This window comes from Pipistrellus hanaki (assembly GCF_964339955.1).
Source record: "Pipistrellus hanaki genome assembly, chromosome: 10".
Taxonomy (NCBI): domain Eukaryota; kingdom Metazoa; phylum Chordata; class Mammalia; order Chiroptera; family Vespertilionidae; genus Pipistrellus; species Pipistrellus hanaki.
Window position 1 is genome coordinate 60,684,746 of NC_140512.1, and position 16,995 is coordinate 60,701,740.

At 37.0% G+C, this 16,995-nt stretch overlaps 1 protein-coding gene across 4 annotated transcripts in view; it reads right to left on the minus strand.

The window, feature by feature from the left end:
• PTPRZ1 (protein tyrosine phosphatase receptor type Z1) overlaps window positions 1-16,995 on the minus strand; it is a 170,684-nt gene that overhangs the window by 59,042 nt on the left and 94,647 nt on the right. For all 4 annotated transcript variants that reach the window (XM_084897130.1, XM_084897131.1, XM_084897129.1 and 1 more), the window contains exons 7-10: window positions 16,697-16,854; window positions 16,407-16,557; window positions 4,733-4,917; window positions 3,259-3,385 (exon numbers count right to left, since the gene is read on the minus strand). In XM_084897130.1, the coding sequence (XP_084753256.1) occupies window positions 3,259-3,385; window positions 4,733-4,917; window positions 16,407-16,557; window positions 16,697-16,854 (621 nt within the window). The remainder of the gene's footprint in view (window positions 1-3,258; window positions 3,386-4,732; window positions 4,918-16,406; window positions 16,558-16,696; window positions 16,855-16,995) is intronic.

The window sequence follows — 16,995 nt, forward strand, 5'->3', positions numbered from 1 at the left end:
CTATATAATTCTCCACAAATGTATAGTAATTAGCTCTACTTTGTAGAAAAGAAACAAATAAAATTATTTCAGTTATAATAGAAACAATATTTACAAATTATTTATTTATAAATAAAATCGTCTGCAAAGTATTTGAAAAGACTGTTGTTTCTGTTTAACCTTAAAAAGTTTTCCTTTTTAAACGGGAAAAAAAGTTAAATTGTTTATGAATATGAATTTATTTTAAAACAGCAGGTTCTAATTATATTTAATGACCCCTAGTGTATTGTGATACTGTTGTACACAACAAATATAATTTAATGCAAAGCAATAACTTAATCGAAGAAGCCAAAGTTAAATGCCCAGTTTGGAAGATTGAGGTTTCCTTCACAGATATTGATTAAAATATTTGAAATCATTGATTGAAAGAATAAAGGCAATTATAAATGACCTCCTTCATTTCTTTTGAGCAGAAGCAATAAACAATACAGTATTTAGAAAACAGTTTATCCAAAATAATAATAGAGTACTTCAATAGGACATATTACAAGGTTACTAAAGTAATGAAACAACATGATTAACAGGATGAAATGGTATAACAAAGACAATGAAATAAGCAAACTCAAATCTACTTACATCTATATTAGCCACATAAATCACAAACTTCACAAAGGCACCATCACACTAAACCATGACTTGTACTGTGGTGTATTTACCATAGAAACAATATTTAACATAATGAATTGAAAACATATTGATTAGAATGATTCTGCAGCCTGTAAGATCAGAAAGGATGAGTTGTAAAAGAACTAATCTTTTTTCTATATAAAACAGGAAGACCCCAAATTTTGGGTAAATTGACTTTTGATGAAGTGGTTTTTGAAAGAATAATTAAAGGATCATTTATTTGTTTTTAACCTTTGGTTTTTAAAATGAGTATCATAGTGAAGCATAAATCGAATACCATCTTCTACTAAAACATCATTACAATATAAAATGTTTTAAAAGACTGAGACATTCATGGAGATTAAATGGTGTGTCCACACTAGCATCTCATTAGTTCAATAGTGTCCTGGCCCTTTAAATAAATAGAAATTAAGTTATAATATTGATTATTTTGTATAAATGTGAAAGTGCTACAAACGATACAAGAGTATTGTACTTTGTGCCAATATAGATTCAGTCTAAAAGGATCACTCAGAAATCACTTCTATAAAAAATAGACATTTGATCTATTTTTTCATATGCAATAAGTTTCTCAAAAAGAAAAAAACATTCAGAAAGTTTAAAATTTTGCCATAGTGGACTTAAATTTCACTATAGTGGATAGAATAAGGAAGAGTATAATATAAATAGCTAACAGTAAGTGTTTTTTGTAAACTACTGGGAAATTCTTTTATATAAAGAAATTAGATAGCTATCATGAAACCAAGATAGTATCGAGTGAATATATTCAATATAATTCATTTCTTAAAAGACATAATAGGATTAGAGGAGGTTTTTGGATGCCCTATCACATATGATACAGACCAACATGGTCAGTGTTGCACTGCTAAAGATGCCATTTTTTGGAAGGGATCAATAGGAGCACTTTGCTGGGTGAGGGATGACATTCCGTGGAGGAGCATGAGATGGTACAGCTGAAACCATGGTTAGTTCATTTGATACTCACCTTTTAATAAGACTTAGAGCTAACATTCCACTTAAAAGTAACCTGATTTTGAAAAACAATGCTAAATAAGAAGAATAGGAAAGATTTTTATACCCAGGCCATGTGAAATATTATGAAATAACTAGAGGCCCGGTGCACAGAAATCGTGCTCTCAGGGACATGGGGGGTTCTTCTGCCTGGCCTGCGCCCTCTCGCAGTTCAGGAGCCCCACAATTGATTGCTCTGCAGAGGGAGGCCCCGCCCACCGCCATCAGCTGGGTAGCCTGGGCCTCCCTCTTTGGGGCAATTATGGAGACCCCCCACCAGTGGCCTGGGCTTCCCTCTGCTGGGCAATCGTGGGGCAAAGCTGGGGCCCCCTGACCAGTCATATCGCACCTGCCTTGTCAGTGGCAGTCAGTGCTGGGTCGCCTTATTGCCAACAAGATAGTAGTAATATTCATTAGCCATCAATGTTTTAACTTGGGAAATATCTTGGCAAGTTTTGTAGCCTGTAGTTTGGAAAAATACATACTCTAATATCTAGTGCTCTACATATATTCTTTCAGTGAAAATTCAACTAGTAAGAATACTGAGATGAGATAATTAGTGAACAGCTCATATGGATTAAATAAAGTCTATGCTATAGCAAATGGACCACAGGAAAGTCAACACACATCAGTTGTCCATCCATATGTAAGACTGAAACTTGCTATACTTAATGTAATTTGTAACCATTCATTTCCATTAAAAACCTGTAAAAATTTCAGTGAGTTACCTCATTATAGGGATGACCACACACTATTTAGATTTATATATGTATCTTTGAATATATTTATGAATATGCATATGTAGGTATGTATGTGTATGCATGTATACATATATATATATTGATATATATATTTAATTCCATTCTATTATTTAAAACTGCTTATATTAGCAAAGGAAGACTTTTGTTTAATTAGGTATATCTATAAATTGTAAAATTATGATAGTTAGCAATTCATTTAATTATTGCATATGTTTTGAGATCAAAAGATTTCCCCATAATACTCAGAGAAGATGCATGCAAATAAAATACAATTAGAACCAACTTTCTGTTTTGCTTTTAGGAAATCAATTAAGAGAAAAGCACTCCCACCCCCAGACCAAATCACAAAAAGTGAATACAAATATCTAGATAAACTCTTAAAGTGCTTTGTATAGATATTCCAAAGTACCTTAAATAATCCCAGCATCACATATACTTACTACAAAATGCTTTGAGGGCTGAAAAGGAAGTAAACACAAATGAAACCAAAGCTCATTGTCCAAAATAAAAGTCTTAGTGTTTACACAGCTATTTTCATTTGATGAACATCACAGATGTTACAAAAGGTTTTGCTGGTCTTAGTTTACAAATAGAAAAATTCAATATTCAGAGTAAATTCAGTGATTGTCCTGCCCAGACCTGCTGGGTGAAAAATGGCTTCCATGTTTCATAAAATTACCCGTGACCCAGACTCTAAAGAGAATCATTTTGCCTTCTGGCCCAAAGGATATAAAAGCAGAGAGAAAACACCAATGCATCCAATAATGAAACTAGCCTCATTTATGTAGATAATATAAAGGCTTGCTAGGTGGGCACTTACCAAAGTCATTGGAAGGCATGTCCACAATCAGCTGGTCACTATATTTTCCATATAAGCCATTGGTGCATATGGCTACTATTTGAAGAACGTAACTCATATTGGGTAGTAAGTTACTGAGGATAGCACCCTAAAAGAAAGATGTCAATAAATTATAACTGTGTTATTTTCAAGGAGTATAGCATGTACACATTTGTCCTTGAAAACTTTTTTCTCATTAAATGAGAAATATTTATAGTTTATTAACCAAAGAAAATGTTTATGTAGTGTTAAATGGAAAACCTACCGAAAACTAGGCATCTTTTAACTTTACAAAAAAAAAATCCGATTTAGTTTTAGAAAGTTTCATTTTTTTAACTAGAACTCATAAAAGTTATACATGAGTGTCAAAATCTGCAAATTAATATTCTAGACAAATAAACACGTAGCATTTGCAAGGAGCAAAAGGTGAAGAAAACACAATGGAAAAACAACTTATTTCCAGTTTTAACAATATATAAGCTAGGTAGTAACAGAATTATTATCATCATACTATTATGAAATGAAAAATAGTGTATTTCTATAAATTCCACAATCTTCCATGTTCATAGTGTCTCAGTTCTAGTTAAGTGAATCTAAAAGTTGGAACAAATTTGATCCATTTTGTCCATATGGTAGTCAACACCACGATCACAGGGACAGTTTTTGTTTAAAGGCAGCTTCCTAGGGCATGTGGGACTCGAATGTCTGAATGCAGAGTGCAGAGTCTGGCCTGCAGTGGGATCTTCCTAGAGCCACACCCAGATGGTGTTGCCTCAAAGAAACTCGAGTCCACAGCCAACACTTCCAACACTCCCTGCCCAGGCAAAGTCTGCTACTGAGACGCTCAGGTCGTGTGGGACTTTGTCCTTTATTTTCTTTAGTTCATGTGCCTGGGCAGGGAGGAAGAGCAGGTAGATCTTTCCTGAGGCTTACCTGCCTTGTGTCCCGAAAGTTCTATCTCAATTGTTTTCTTTGCTACTTGCAAACTTGATGCAAAAAAAAAAGACCTTTGGAGAGCCCTACTGTATTTGCCTTATGCTGGTGTAACGTGAAGGGGCAAAGAACACATGATGGTGCCAGAGCATGGAGATTCCAGCCCAGTTCTTTCCACAATCGTGAGATCACACTCCAAAAATTTAACTGTTCTTTCCGTCCCTTTACTTCTAAAGAGAAGTGACCCTAGATGACCTCTAATTCCTAAGCCTTCTGTCTGTGTCTACTCTGTAATGTCGTTGTTGGCAAAGTGGTGGTCTCCCATAATTAAAACCATAAATAATAACCTAGTGTGATTCACTATAAGATTTGACATAACTTAAGCTAGGTCCTCTTCCTCCTCCTCCCTCTGGTGACCAACTCTAAATAACCAAGAGCAACAATATACAATCACTGGTAAGATTTTCCTTGAAAATTAAACTATAATATTATCAATATAAGAAACAATTGATTTTATAGTTACCAGATCTTGATAGCCATCTGTCAAAAATTCATGTTTGGTTTGGTCTTCTCCCTCTAACTGCTGGTAAAGAACGGCAAACTTCTCTATCATATTATCATAGACGACGCGAGGTCTCTCCCATGTAACAAGAAGGCTGGTGTAATTCTTTGGGTCGGCTTGAACATTTTCTGGTTCTGAGCTACAAACTTCAGAGAGAAAAAATTTACAGTTATTGATACAGCTGTCAGCCTCTAGGATTTTAACAAGTAATAGATGATATTCTACTAATGGCCTGGCATATGAATTCATGCACATTGAAAGAAAATTAATTAGAAGAAACATTATAATATCATTATTTGCCCTTTCTCTATATTAGAAGTGTCAACCAAATTCACATCAACAATGACAGATTGAAGCACAGGCATGCAATTGGCACCAGTGAGAGCTTTATATGTATCGTGCATGTGTGATAAATAAATTTGCTTAACTAGACCTGCTTTCTGATTTAGCTAAACTTTTCCCAGCCCAGTGAAGCAGCCCAACTTCTCTTTCAGGTAATTGTCAGCAACACAGCAGTAAATATCAACACAAAGCAGATTATTATTATAGTCATGCATGGAGAACAAAGGGTAAAATATTTAACTGCAGCAGTGTTTGACTATATTCTGCACAGTGAGAAAACCTGAAGTCATTTTCAAGGTCCACCATTTCTTACTTCTTTTCAGTCAGGTCAAGTTTCTAAGCTTTCTAAATCTCCATTTTCCAGCTAATGAAAATAGGATTCCACTGAGTCTCCTATCTACCTACTCCAGGACTTCTGTGAGGATCAAATGAGATCAGGCATGGAAAAAATGCTTCACAGACATTTGGTTAAAGTGTGAAATGTTTCCATCTGGCTATAAAGCAAGTCATGTTTCTGGGCTGAAGAAACTGCAAGGAGGCTAGTCGTCACTAGGGAGAGGAAGCCGGTCATTACTACATGATGTTATTACCTGGATAGTTGGACACTTAGCATATTATCCTTTTATATATATAGATGATTTTTTTTTGTATTGTATTTCAAAAGAATGTAAAGAGTTATACTTACTTGCTGGAGAGCTTTTGTTTATGCCACTTCCTTCCCACCTACCTCTAGCTGTTCAAGTCCTACATTTCCATTCAGGAAAAGTCTAGGTCAAATGCTCTCACTTCTGCTGTTCTGTGTCATTTGTCTGCTTGGTTTCACTACTGGATTAATCGCACTTTCTCCTATATTGTTTTTCTGAATTGGTCTTTCTTAACTTCTCTAGCTGATTATAAACATAAAAGCCATAGCCTTTTATTTCTAGACTAGAGGCCCGGTGCATGAAAATTCATGCACTGGAGGGGAGTCCCTCAGCCCGGCCTTCCCCCTCTCACAGTCTGGGATCCCTCAGGTGCTGGAGGTGACCTGGAAATCAGGGGAAGGTGAGGCCCCCATCACACCTATGCTGCTGCCATTGCCGACAGTGAAAGCCTTGGCTGGCCCTGGTTAGCTGAGCCTCAGGCTGGCCCTGGGTGGCTGGGTGGCTGAGTGGATGGGGGGACTCCAGAGGCAGGTGCACAAAGCAGTCAGACCCTCCTGGGGGTGGTCCCAGCCGTGCCCTACACCTGCCGCCCCAGCAGGGCTGAGGGGATTAGGTATCACCATCATGTGGCTGTGGTGTGGCAGTCAATTAGCATATTCCCTCTTTATTAGATAGGATTGACTAAAATGCTATTTTGAATATTTGGCATTATTTTTGGAAATAAATGTACAAAGGGTACCTACAAGTTTATGATGTCTTTATTTCTCTTGTTAGGTACTTGACCAAGGTGGTTAGCTTGGGATGAGGAGAATTTCAGTTATAAAATATGGCCTATTACTGAACATTTTGCTGACAGAAAATCCTTAAATAATTAAAAATTTCCAACCAGAGAAAAACCATAGGAGAACAAGTAAAACAATCATTTCAGTATTTTTCAGATCTGCTAACAAAAATCCCACTTTGATATAATAAATTGATTAAACAATTAATTTCATGGAATTAGAAATTTCGCTTATCTCATCTGCAAAAAGTGGGTTTTTTTTTGTTTTTTTAATCATCCAGGGATTTCTAATAGAATTGAAGCCTATGCTGGGAATGGTGCCAAATACTTAGTCCAATGAAAGAGTAGTCTGATACTTTCTGAAACACATTCATAATGTGCTAGTTTGAGCTAATTGTGAGAATGAAAATTATATTGTGCAAATGAAGCAAAATAATAAGTATATATCTCTTCATAGACCATATTGAGCTGCAAAAGACAGAGAAAGCAAGGTCACTAAGACCCAGGATTAAGTAATCAGCTCACACAATCTGGGTTTTGTTTTCGGGAGATACTTAAAGTTACAAAGCATCTGGCTGAGATCAGGCAGTTGACTCAGGTCACCCAATTGTCACTGCTCTAAGAAATAGTTCAACGATTCAGTGAAAATGTTCCTTAATAGCATCGTCTGCATCTCTGTACAAGTCTGTAGTTTATCTCATGAACACAGGAGGGCACCCAAAACTAACAATTGGCCTTTGTAAATTGAAAAGTTTTACATACAGTACTTAGTATTAACAATTTTAGCAAATGTGCACTATGCTAGTAATGAAATATGAATGATTCAGGAAAATATAAACATATTTTATACTTTGTATAAATAAGTGCATGAATAACTTCATATGAGTTAGAGATAGGATTTATTATTGTAAAAACTATGAAGTGTTTTTTTTGTTGTTGTTTATTAGGGAATTAGGGTAAAGTGTTCCTTTGGGAATAAGAATAGGATTCTTCCATTATCATAAAATATGAATTCATAATAAGAAAATATATTCTAATTTAGATCCAGATATTATCTTTACTCTTCCTAGTGACACTTCTATTAGTGTCCACCAGATGGCAGAAGACCATCAAGTCATCTCAAAATATATGTGAGCTACTCACACAAACTGTCATTGTAGGAACAAGATTCCTCAGTTTTGCTTGTAATGATTCCCAAGTTCTTTTTGGAAGGAAAAGAAGCAATTCTAGACAATATAATTTGTTGATTTTGTCCTAAAAATTCAATCCCAGGTTTTAGACTATGGGAATGATTTATTTATTTATTTTTAAAATATATATATATATTTTATTGATTTTTTACAGAGAGGAAGGGAGAGATATAGAGAGCTAGAAACGTCGATGAGAGAGAAACACCGACCAGCTGCCTCTTGCACACCCCCTACTGGGGATGTGCCCGCAACTCGGGTACATGCCCTTGACCGGAATCGAACCTGGGACCTTTCAGTCCGCAGACCGACGCTCTACCACTAAGTCAAACCAGTTTCGGCTAGAATTCTCTTTCCCCCAAATTAATCTTAAAATTCATAAATTTTGTGCATGCCCAGAAATGATAAAAATTGCTTGAGAAAAATATAAATACCCAAATGACTGCAAAATACCCAAATGACTATTCTCTAAATAGCACAAACTTCTTTGGTCAGATGTCTATGTTTAGCTAAATTTAATAATAGTAGAAATCACAGATGCTTCATATTTTAAGAATCAACATTAGTAAAAAGAATTCTAAAAAAAAAAAAAAAAAAAAAAAAAGCTCTAATTTTCATTAAGTCATCATTGATTTGCTTTCTTATTTATAGACCTAGTAGAGGCCTGTTGCATGAAGAGATTCATGCAAAAAGCTTCTTTCCCTTGGCTTCTAGCACCAGTTTTCCTCTAGGACCCGGGACCCAGGCCTTCACTCTGGCCAGTTTGGCTTCTTCATCTTTGCTGCAGACTCCGGAGTCTGTAGCCTTGTCTTCACTGTGGCACTGTGCTCCTGTAGATCCTCTTTTGTCCCCTCCTCTGGCCCTCCCTCTCATAGCAGGTGTCCTGCTCCACCTGGCCACTCTGGGTTGGAGCAACTGGGTGGCCACCATCTTTGGCCTTCTAATTTGCATACTCACTCTGATTGGCTGTGGGTGTAGTGGAGGTACAGTCAATTCACATGTTTGTCTATTATTAGGTAAGATAAGAGCCTATTGGTAATTAAAAATAAGTTTACTTATTTTTAATTATAAATGGTATGTTAATTACACTATTTTAAAAACAAATTTTTAAAACATTTTATTGATTTTTTTTTTTTTACAAAGAAGAGAGAGGGATAGAGAGTTAGAAACATCGATGAGAATCATTGATCAGCTGCCTCTTGCACACCCCCTACTGGGAATGTGCCTGCAACCAAGGTACATGCCCTTGACAGGAATCAAACCTGGGACCTTTCAGTCCACAGGCTGACGCTCTATCCACTGAGCCAAACTGGTTTCGGTGGATTAAAAACATTTTATTTTATTTATTTATTTTTAATATTTTATTGATTTTTTTACAGAGAGGAAGGGAGAGAGATAGAGAGCTAGAAACGTTGATGAGAGAAACACCGACCAGCTGCCTCTTGCATACCCCCTACCGGGGATGTGCCTGCAACCAATGTACATGCCCTTGACTGGAATCGAACCTGGGACCTTTCAGTCCGCAGACCGATGCTCTACCGCTGAGCCAAACTGGTTTCGGCGGCTTAAAAACATTTTAATCCTCACTGGAGGATATGTGTATGTGTTTTTTTTAATTGATTTTAGAGAAAGAGAGAGGGGGTGGAGAGAGAGAAAGAGAGAGAGAGAGAGAGAGAGAGAGAGAGAGAGAGAGAGAGAGAGAGATCAATGTGAGAAAGAAACATGGATTGTTTGTGGTTGCCCTGACTGGGGATTGAACCTGAAGCCTTTTTTGATGCAGAGACAAGGCTCCAATCAACTGAATCACCTGGCCAGGGTTCCCTTTGTTTATTGATAACCAAAAACTTAATAATAGGTTACAAAGCTACAGCCCAATCTTGTACTTTAGATATTGAAATACAGGTTCTTATGGGGAAAATATATATATTTCAGGATATACTAAAAATATAAGCCTATACTTCTATTTGTAGTCATTGATCTTGCCAAAGGACTGCCCTTCTATAAGGTAGGATGGAATCTTTAAATAACAATCTAGTTAACCATATATATATATATATATATATATATATATATATACACACTACTTGATATTCAAGCATAAAACTGGTAATTACCATGAAATGAGTTTTTAATTTGCACTAAATTTTCCAGGTTTTCATTATATTTTTTTTATTGGAATTAGTATAATTATCATATCAGAAGGACATATACTCTACAAAGCATATTATCTGGATTTAAAATTACGAAACATTTTCCAGATCAGACTACCAATTGATATAATAAAGTAATAATAAGAATGTAATTAATTTTCTTGATTATGGGAAGTTCAGAACTATGTTGAGGTCCCAGTTCCTACAGTAGGACTGAATCACATCTCCCAATATCTTTCTACAAGATACATGTGATCTGAACCATAGTTACAGATTCTTTAAGCAACACTGGCCAAGAATGAGAATTTGGTTTCTGCAAGCCCTTGCCCTTGACCATCCTGTGGTCCATGTCAAGTCACGTAGAGTGCATCAACTGCCTTGGTAGGAATGCAAAGGACGTTCACGTATAAAGAATGAGGATGCAGTCCCCTTTTTCAGGGTACAATACATATTCTCACTTAAAAACTTTCTTCTCACGTTAAATTCTCATCCACTTGATAGCAGGCTCTCTTAATATACAAATACAGGTGATGCTGTCCCTGTCTCTATGAAGCTTGTTCTAACCCTCACAGCTAGTAAGCTATAAAACAGAATGGCTGTTTTTAGTTTCTTAGTCCTAGACTCCATTTATAGAGGAATAAAAATAAATTTGTAAAAATATACCATTTAGACCAAATTAAGTTCTGATTTTCAAAACCACCCATTTTTTTCACTATAAGTTGTAAAAGTTTCACAAACTTTCAGCTGACAGAGAGTCATTTATCCTCTATTACATATATAAGTTTATATGAAGGGTGAATATCTCATATGTAGGGATGTGCATGACTTGGAGAACAAGTATGAAAGATTAATAAGCAAAGCACTGGTGTCATGAGAAAAAAAAAAAGAAGAAAAAGAAAAGAAAAGGAAGAGGCAAAGTACAAATGAGAACATGACAACTCTTCGGCTTGACACATCTCTCAGCTAATGGAGCAAGTGGCTGCAGATGGTCAGGGGAGGTGCGAGTCTCCTTCTGCTGCTTCATGCGCGCCCCCCCACCCCCCTTGGGGGAAGGGCAGTCTGCCCTGAGGGAGAAGGTCCAGGCTTAGCTCCATGGCTTATGAGTTAAGGTGACAAGACAGATGGTGATTCTTAGGGAGGGGCAGAGAAAATGTTACAATTGCCTGCGATGTTGCTAAGTTTTACCCAGTTATTTTACACTGACTTGAAGTTTGGTGCCATTTAACACAATCCATGACAGAGGACTTTGTGGACAAACTGTAAACCCACCTCATCTTTGTTTGAGGTTTATGAGCATTATTTGAAAAACTATTGTGAGAGGAGCTTAAAGATTTACAGACCCAGAAGACAATCAATATTAAGGTTGCGATTTCCCCTCAGGGAGTAGCAGATCTTAATAAAGCTAATGCAAACATGGCCACAACTGTGACAAATAACTAGAAATGATCTGTGACTGTTTGATACTCTAAATTATGACAGCATTCACTTGAGATAAATAGCCAAGAGGAATCTTTTAAATTCTCCCTAATTCAGTCAGTCTTCTCTTGGGGAGCACAGGAACTTCATCAATAGTTTGATTAGTAATATACTAATATAATCTCCTAATAAGTCTCAAGTCACTTTTCCGTAGAGAGTGTCAGTGGACATGTGACATTAATGAATGCTATTTATAACTACTGACTTTCAAGAAAGTAAGTCTGCTGATGTATAATTCATCGTGACATTTTTCAGGCAATTATAGACAATTTCTTATTGCTCAAATACAACATTAGGGGATAAAGACAGTCCTGTAATGCCATTTTCCACTGAAAAGCATCATTAAATATATTACCATGCCAGCAAATGAAGTGCATTTGTAATTCTATTCAACAAACAAGAGCCTTAAACATGGAAAACTTGAATAGTATGCCATACTTGCTGTGATAGCTTATCCATCATATATAGACACATATATGCATACACACATATAAACAAGAGTGTAACACACACACACACACACACACACACACGCACACACACACACTACAATAATCCTATACAATAAAAAACTAATATGCAAATCAACTGAATGGCAGAACAACTGGTCTCTATGACACACACTGACCACCAGAGAGCAAATGCTCAATGCAGCCAGGCTCAAGGCTGGTGACTGCAGCAGCAGTGCTATGGATGTCAGACGGCCGAGTGGGCCTAAGCCTTTAGACAGACATCCCCTGAGGGCTCCCAGACTGCAAGAGGGAGCAGGCTGGGCTAAGGGACGCCCCCACAAGTACACGAATTTTCATGTACTGGGCCTCTAGTAGTAGTTATAAGTCTGAAGCACATTATGTTCAAAGGACTGCTCTGCTTTGCAAACTTTTGTTCATTTAAAACCCACAACAACCCTACAAAGGTGGCATTTAAAAAAAAAAAAAATATATATATATATATATATATATATATATATATATATATTATTGATTTTTTACAGAGAGGAAGAGAGAGGGATAGAGAGTTAGAAACATCGATGAGAGAGAATCATCGATCAGCTGCCTCTTGCACACCCCCTACTGGGGATGTGCCCCCAACCAAGGTACATGCCCTTGACCGGAATCGAACCCGGGACCTTTCAGTCTGCAGGCCGACGCTCTATCCACTGAGCCAAACCGGTTTAGGCCAAAGGTGGCATTTTAACTCTCATTTTTTAGGTGCAGAAACTGAGGCTATGATAAATTAAGTAAACTGACAATTTCTGTGTAACTAATAAGTGTTGGCACAGGGGTTTGAAAGCAAGAGCCTACTGGACTTTAAAGACCACGCCTTTCCCACTGTGCTTGCCCAGGCCCTGCTTCTCAGTGGAAGTCTTGCCAGTGGGCTGCGAGGGCAGCAGGGAAGCACCTGGCGCCTGGAAGGCAGGTGACAAAGTTGAACTTTACCTACTTCCCACTCACGCTGTGTCTGTATGGTTACTCACACGTATTTCTCATTATCTAAAAGACTGCTTTTACTAACTCCTTCAGGATCCAATGGTTCTACTAAATTCTGTGATTCTTAGAAAGCAATTGTGCATCCTATGGTGCCAAAAAGACATGCCTTTCTAATAAGTGGCAGCTCCACATAAAAAATGCAAAACTTGAGGACTGAGTTCTGGTAAGACATGTTCACACACAAACTCTGACTGTGTTCCTGCTCTGAATGCAGAAGTGAATGAAGCTGGACCTCTGCTCTAAAGGGTATAGATATACAGACCTCATGTGGGTTTTGCAATTATTTGCAATGTAGTTTTGCAGAGTGTATTTTTCTACAATGCATTTACTGAGAGGAGAATTTTGACCATATTCATGCCAACTCTTGGTCAAAATGAGAATGTTAGATATTTATAATAGTAAAATATATAAATGTAACCCAAATATCCAGAACTGAGAGGTTGGATTAATAAGCTGTTATGACTCTATAATGCAATATTACATAAAAATTATGTATTAATAATATATTTATATCATGGAATAAAAAAATCCATAAAAAATATGTATGTAGTGCAATTTCATTTCTGTGAGAAATAAGAATATATTTTTAAGGAAAATGTCTGGAAGGATATTCATCAAAATCCTCATAGCAATTATCTTTGGGTGGTGACATTATAAAATGTTTTTATTTTCTTCTGTGTGTTTATCTACATTTTCTGATTTTAAAAAAGTATTTATTTTAATAAAAACTTACTTTCAGATTAAATATAATAAAAATTAAGTGCTGAACATAAATGCAAACCTCAATTCTTATTCTCAAATTCAGTTCAAGAAAGTAGACAGGAAGTAGTGTATCGATTAAGAAAACAACCACCACAGGGATATGCACAAAGCAATTGATAATAGGAGCTTGTTGAACACCAGTACTAATGATGGGACAAGCAAGAATTCAGTTGTTACCTTCTGTAGAAAAAATGAAATACTATTTTTGAAAAGTTTCATGTCATTAAGGTAATCAGTTTTTATGATGAATTCATATAGGCAGAAATCATGTTCCCTTCTAAATATAAAGCGTAGTGGAGAAAGTTTTGGAAGTCTTTAAAATCAAGAAGACCTGGGTTCAAATACTCATTCAGTACTTTATAGTTCTGTGAACTTGGACAAACCACTTTATATCATCTTTTCAAACTGGAAAATAAGGTGTGAATCAGTGTGTATGGTTGCACACACTGATTCACACCATACAGGGTAGATTGTTGTTTTTATTGATTACTTTTGGTCTTCATCACTTAACTGTGGAAACAACGATGTTCCACATTAAATCAGAACTATATATGGGTAGACATGTTAAATGGTGCAATAGACCTGCCCTACTTGCATTCTATGGAGATGAACTCTTTTAGTCATTTGGTAGATGTCTGGTGAATAAGACCTGCATGTTAGCAATAGAGGTGAAGAGGTGAGACACTTAGCGACTTCTTTCATGAGTAAACAGACAATTATCATTCTATGCCAACTGCTATGAGGTGTGGATGCGCAGAAAATAGGCACACCTGGGCCCATCACACAACGTCAGATGCACATAATTTATCTTGTACTCTGTGGGTACAGCACCTCCACCAGTGCACAATCCTGTGCCCCGGCCAGAGCTAGACTTGGTGGGGGTGGACGTGGAGTCAGAGTGGCTGGCTCTCCAGTGGATGCAACCATCTACTTGGTCTTGAAGAATGAGAAGACCAGTTAGTGAAGACAGCGGGGAAGAACATACCATGGACAGGAAAGAACATGTGTAAGTGCAACTTGGGAGTCAGGGTCTGCCCTCTTCAGAATGAAAGGAGGAAGCTGGGTGGGGAGCAGAATGCCCTGAGACTACCGTGAAATGGCAAATGGTATGGAAGGGTTTCAATAAAATATAAATAGGACCTACCGTAAAATGGCAAATGGTATGGAAGGGTTTCAATAAAATATAAAAGTACATGACAGAAATACATTTATTTAAAATTTTTTATTTGGTCATTTGCATTTTAGAAGAGGAAATGGTTAAATCCCACTTCTTTTTTCTAATCAATTGTCTATTATTTACCAGACAGGATCTTATAGTACTTAGTGTTGCTAGTAGAAATATAATTAAATTTCCTCACTTTGGGGCAATTTAATTTGAAACTTAATGTAACATTAAATGCAGCTATTCATCATTGCTGTCTTGTGCTGTATTTTTTTTTCTTGTGTGGTTAAAGCATAAACAATGCTCACAAATAGCACATTAAAACATGCCATTTTAATGCCTAATCTTCAAAAGCAGATGATTATGAAATTAATGTTATACATGGCCAAAAATTCATTGCAGGGCTGAGATCAAAGAAGACCATGTCCTTGAAAAGGTTTTAAGTCCCTTAAGGCCACTTCAACTATTTCCTTCATGAACTAATCCATTCAAAGGCTGAAATGAAAAGGACAAGTCAGTAGATATAACCGATTGTATCCTCTGGGCATTTCCAAAGGCTCCAGCTGCTGGGCTGGCTTCAAAAGACTCAGAAGTCACTGAGGAGATGTTCCCCCAAGTCTTCTCCATTGCCTGACAAGACATTTCTCCCCCCAAAGAAGGCAACTGGGGAAAAGACTCACTTTTTATTCATTACTTAGTGGCCCTGTACACACAAATCTGTGCGCAAATAGCTTGCTGCCACTTGCCTCAGCTGGCTGCCCCGCCCCCCCACTGCTGTAGCTCTCCCTGCACATAGCTCACTGCCCCACCCTCCTGTAGCTCTCTGTGGCTGGTAGCTCTTTGCCCTGCCCTCCTGGTGATTGGTCCTTACACATCACGGTGTAACGACCGTTTGTATGTTGCCTCTTTATTATATAGGATAATTCAGCGCATTTAGTTTCCATTTCTACTAGGCAATAGCTCTTCTCCAGGAGCTGCTGACACTAAATGAACACCTTAAAACCCAACTATATGGTGACAAAAGATTTGACTTTTGGTGGTGGGCACTCAATGCAGTATTTTAGAAATGTACCCTACATCATCTTCTTAACCAATGTCAACCCAATAAATTTATTTTAAAAACACTTGTTGAAACAAATGATTGATCTACCTCAAAAACAAACAAACAAACAAACAAACAAAACAAAACCACCTGTCAAGGCTCAGCTCAAATGTAGTTCTTTCACAGGGGTTCCCTGATCACCCCAACCGGATGTGATCTCCCCATGCTCTGAACACCTTGGTTGTTTATTCACTTCTCTTTCATAGCTCTTAAAACAGACAAATTCCATCAAGTGAATTCAGAGGTGTGTCTGTAGCTTTGCCATCTATTGCTGTGTGTTTTAGAAAAAATTACTGCCTTATTGAATCTCACTGTTTTTCATCTGCAAACTGGAAATATCCATGTGCGAAAGAACAGATATTTTAAGTTGCCATTTTATGAATGTGATAACTGAGATTTAGAGAAGTTAAATAGTTTGTTTAAAGCTACAAAGCTAATAATAAAAATATTTCTAGGAATTGTTGTTTTCCATCGTGCCACAATTATCTTCTACAACACTGAATCTGTGAGTTGTAGAAAAATCATATTTCAATACATACCCGCTTCATGAATCTCTTCCTTTCCAGTATAAGAGGTAAACACCTGCCTGGAAAACTTGTACTGTTGTTCTCGAAAATTATTTTGTAAGTACTCCATCAGCATGACATAACCAGACTGTTGCATGGTGAGAACTTCACAAAAAACAGCCAACTAAAAAGAAGAGAATGTAACATGTACGTTAACATTCCTGCTCCACGGGCATCAGTAAATGCTCTAAAACATACTCTGTAGTGAAGCTTAGAAAATTATTTTTTCAAATTACTTCATTTGTTTGAATTTCTAATATTACCTGGCTTTCAGAGATGCTAACTGTATCTTTAAAAACAATCCAGTCAACGGTGTCTGTGCAGGGAGGGGAGGTCAGCGAGCCGTTGTAGGTGTAATACTTGTCGGTTGAATTTGGCAGAAGGGTCAGCAATATGAAAGGATCTAACGCCGCCTGTTTCCCTGCAAAGTAATCACATATGTCTCAGCTGGCATCCCAACTCTGCAACTCAGCTGTTCAAAACTTCTATGAAATAGAGACATATGCCTTGACATCTATTTAATCAGAAGTGAAAATTTGAGAACAGTTTGGATCTACTTTTT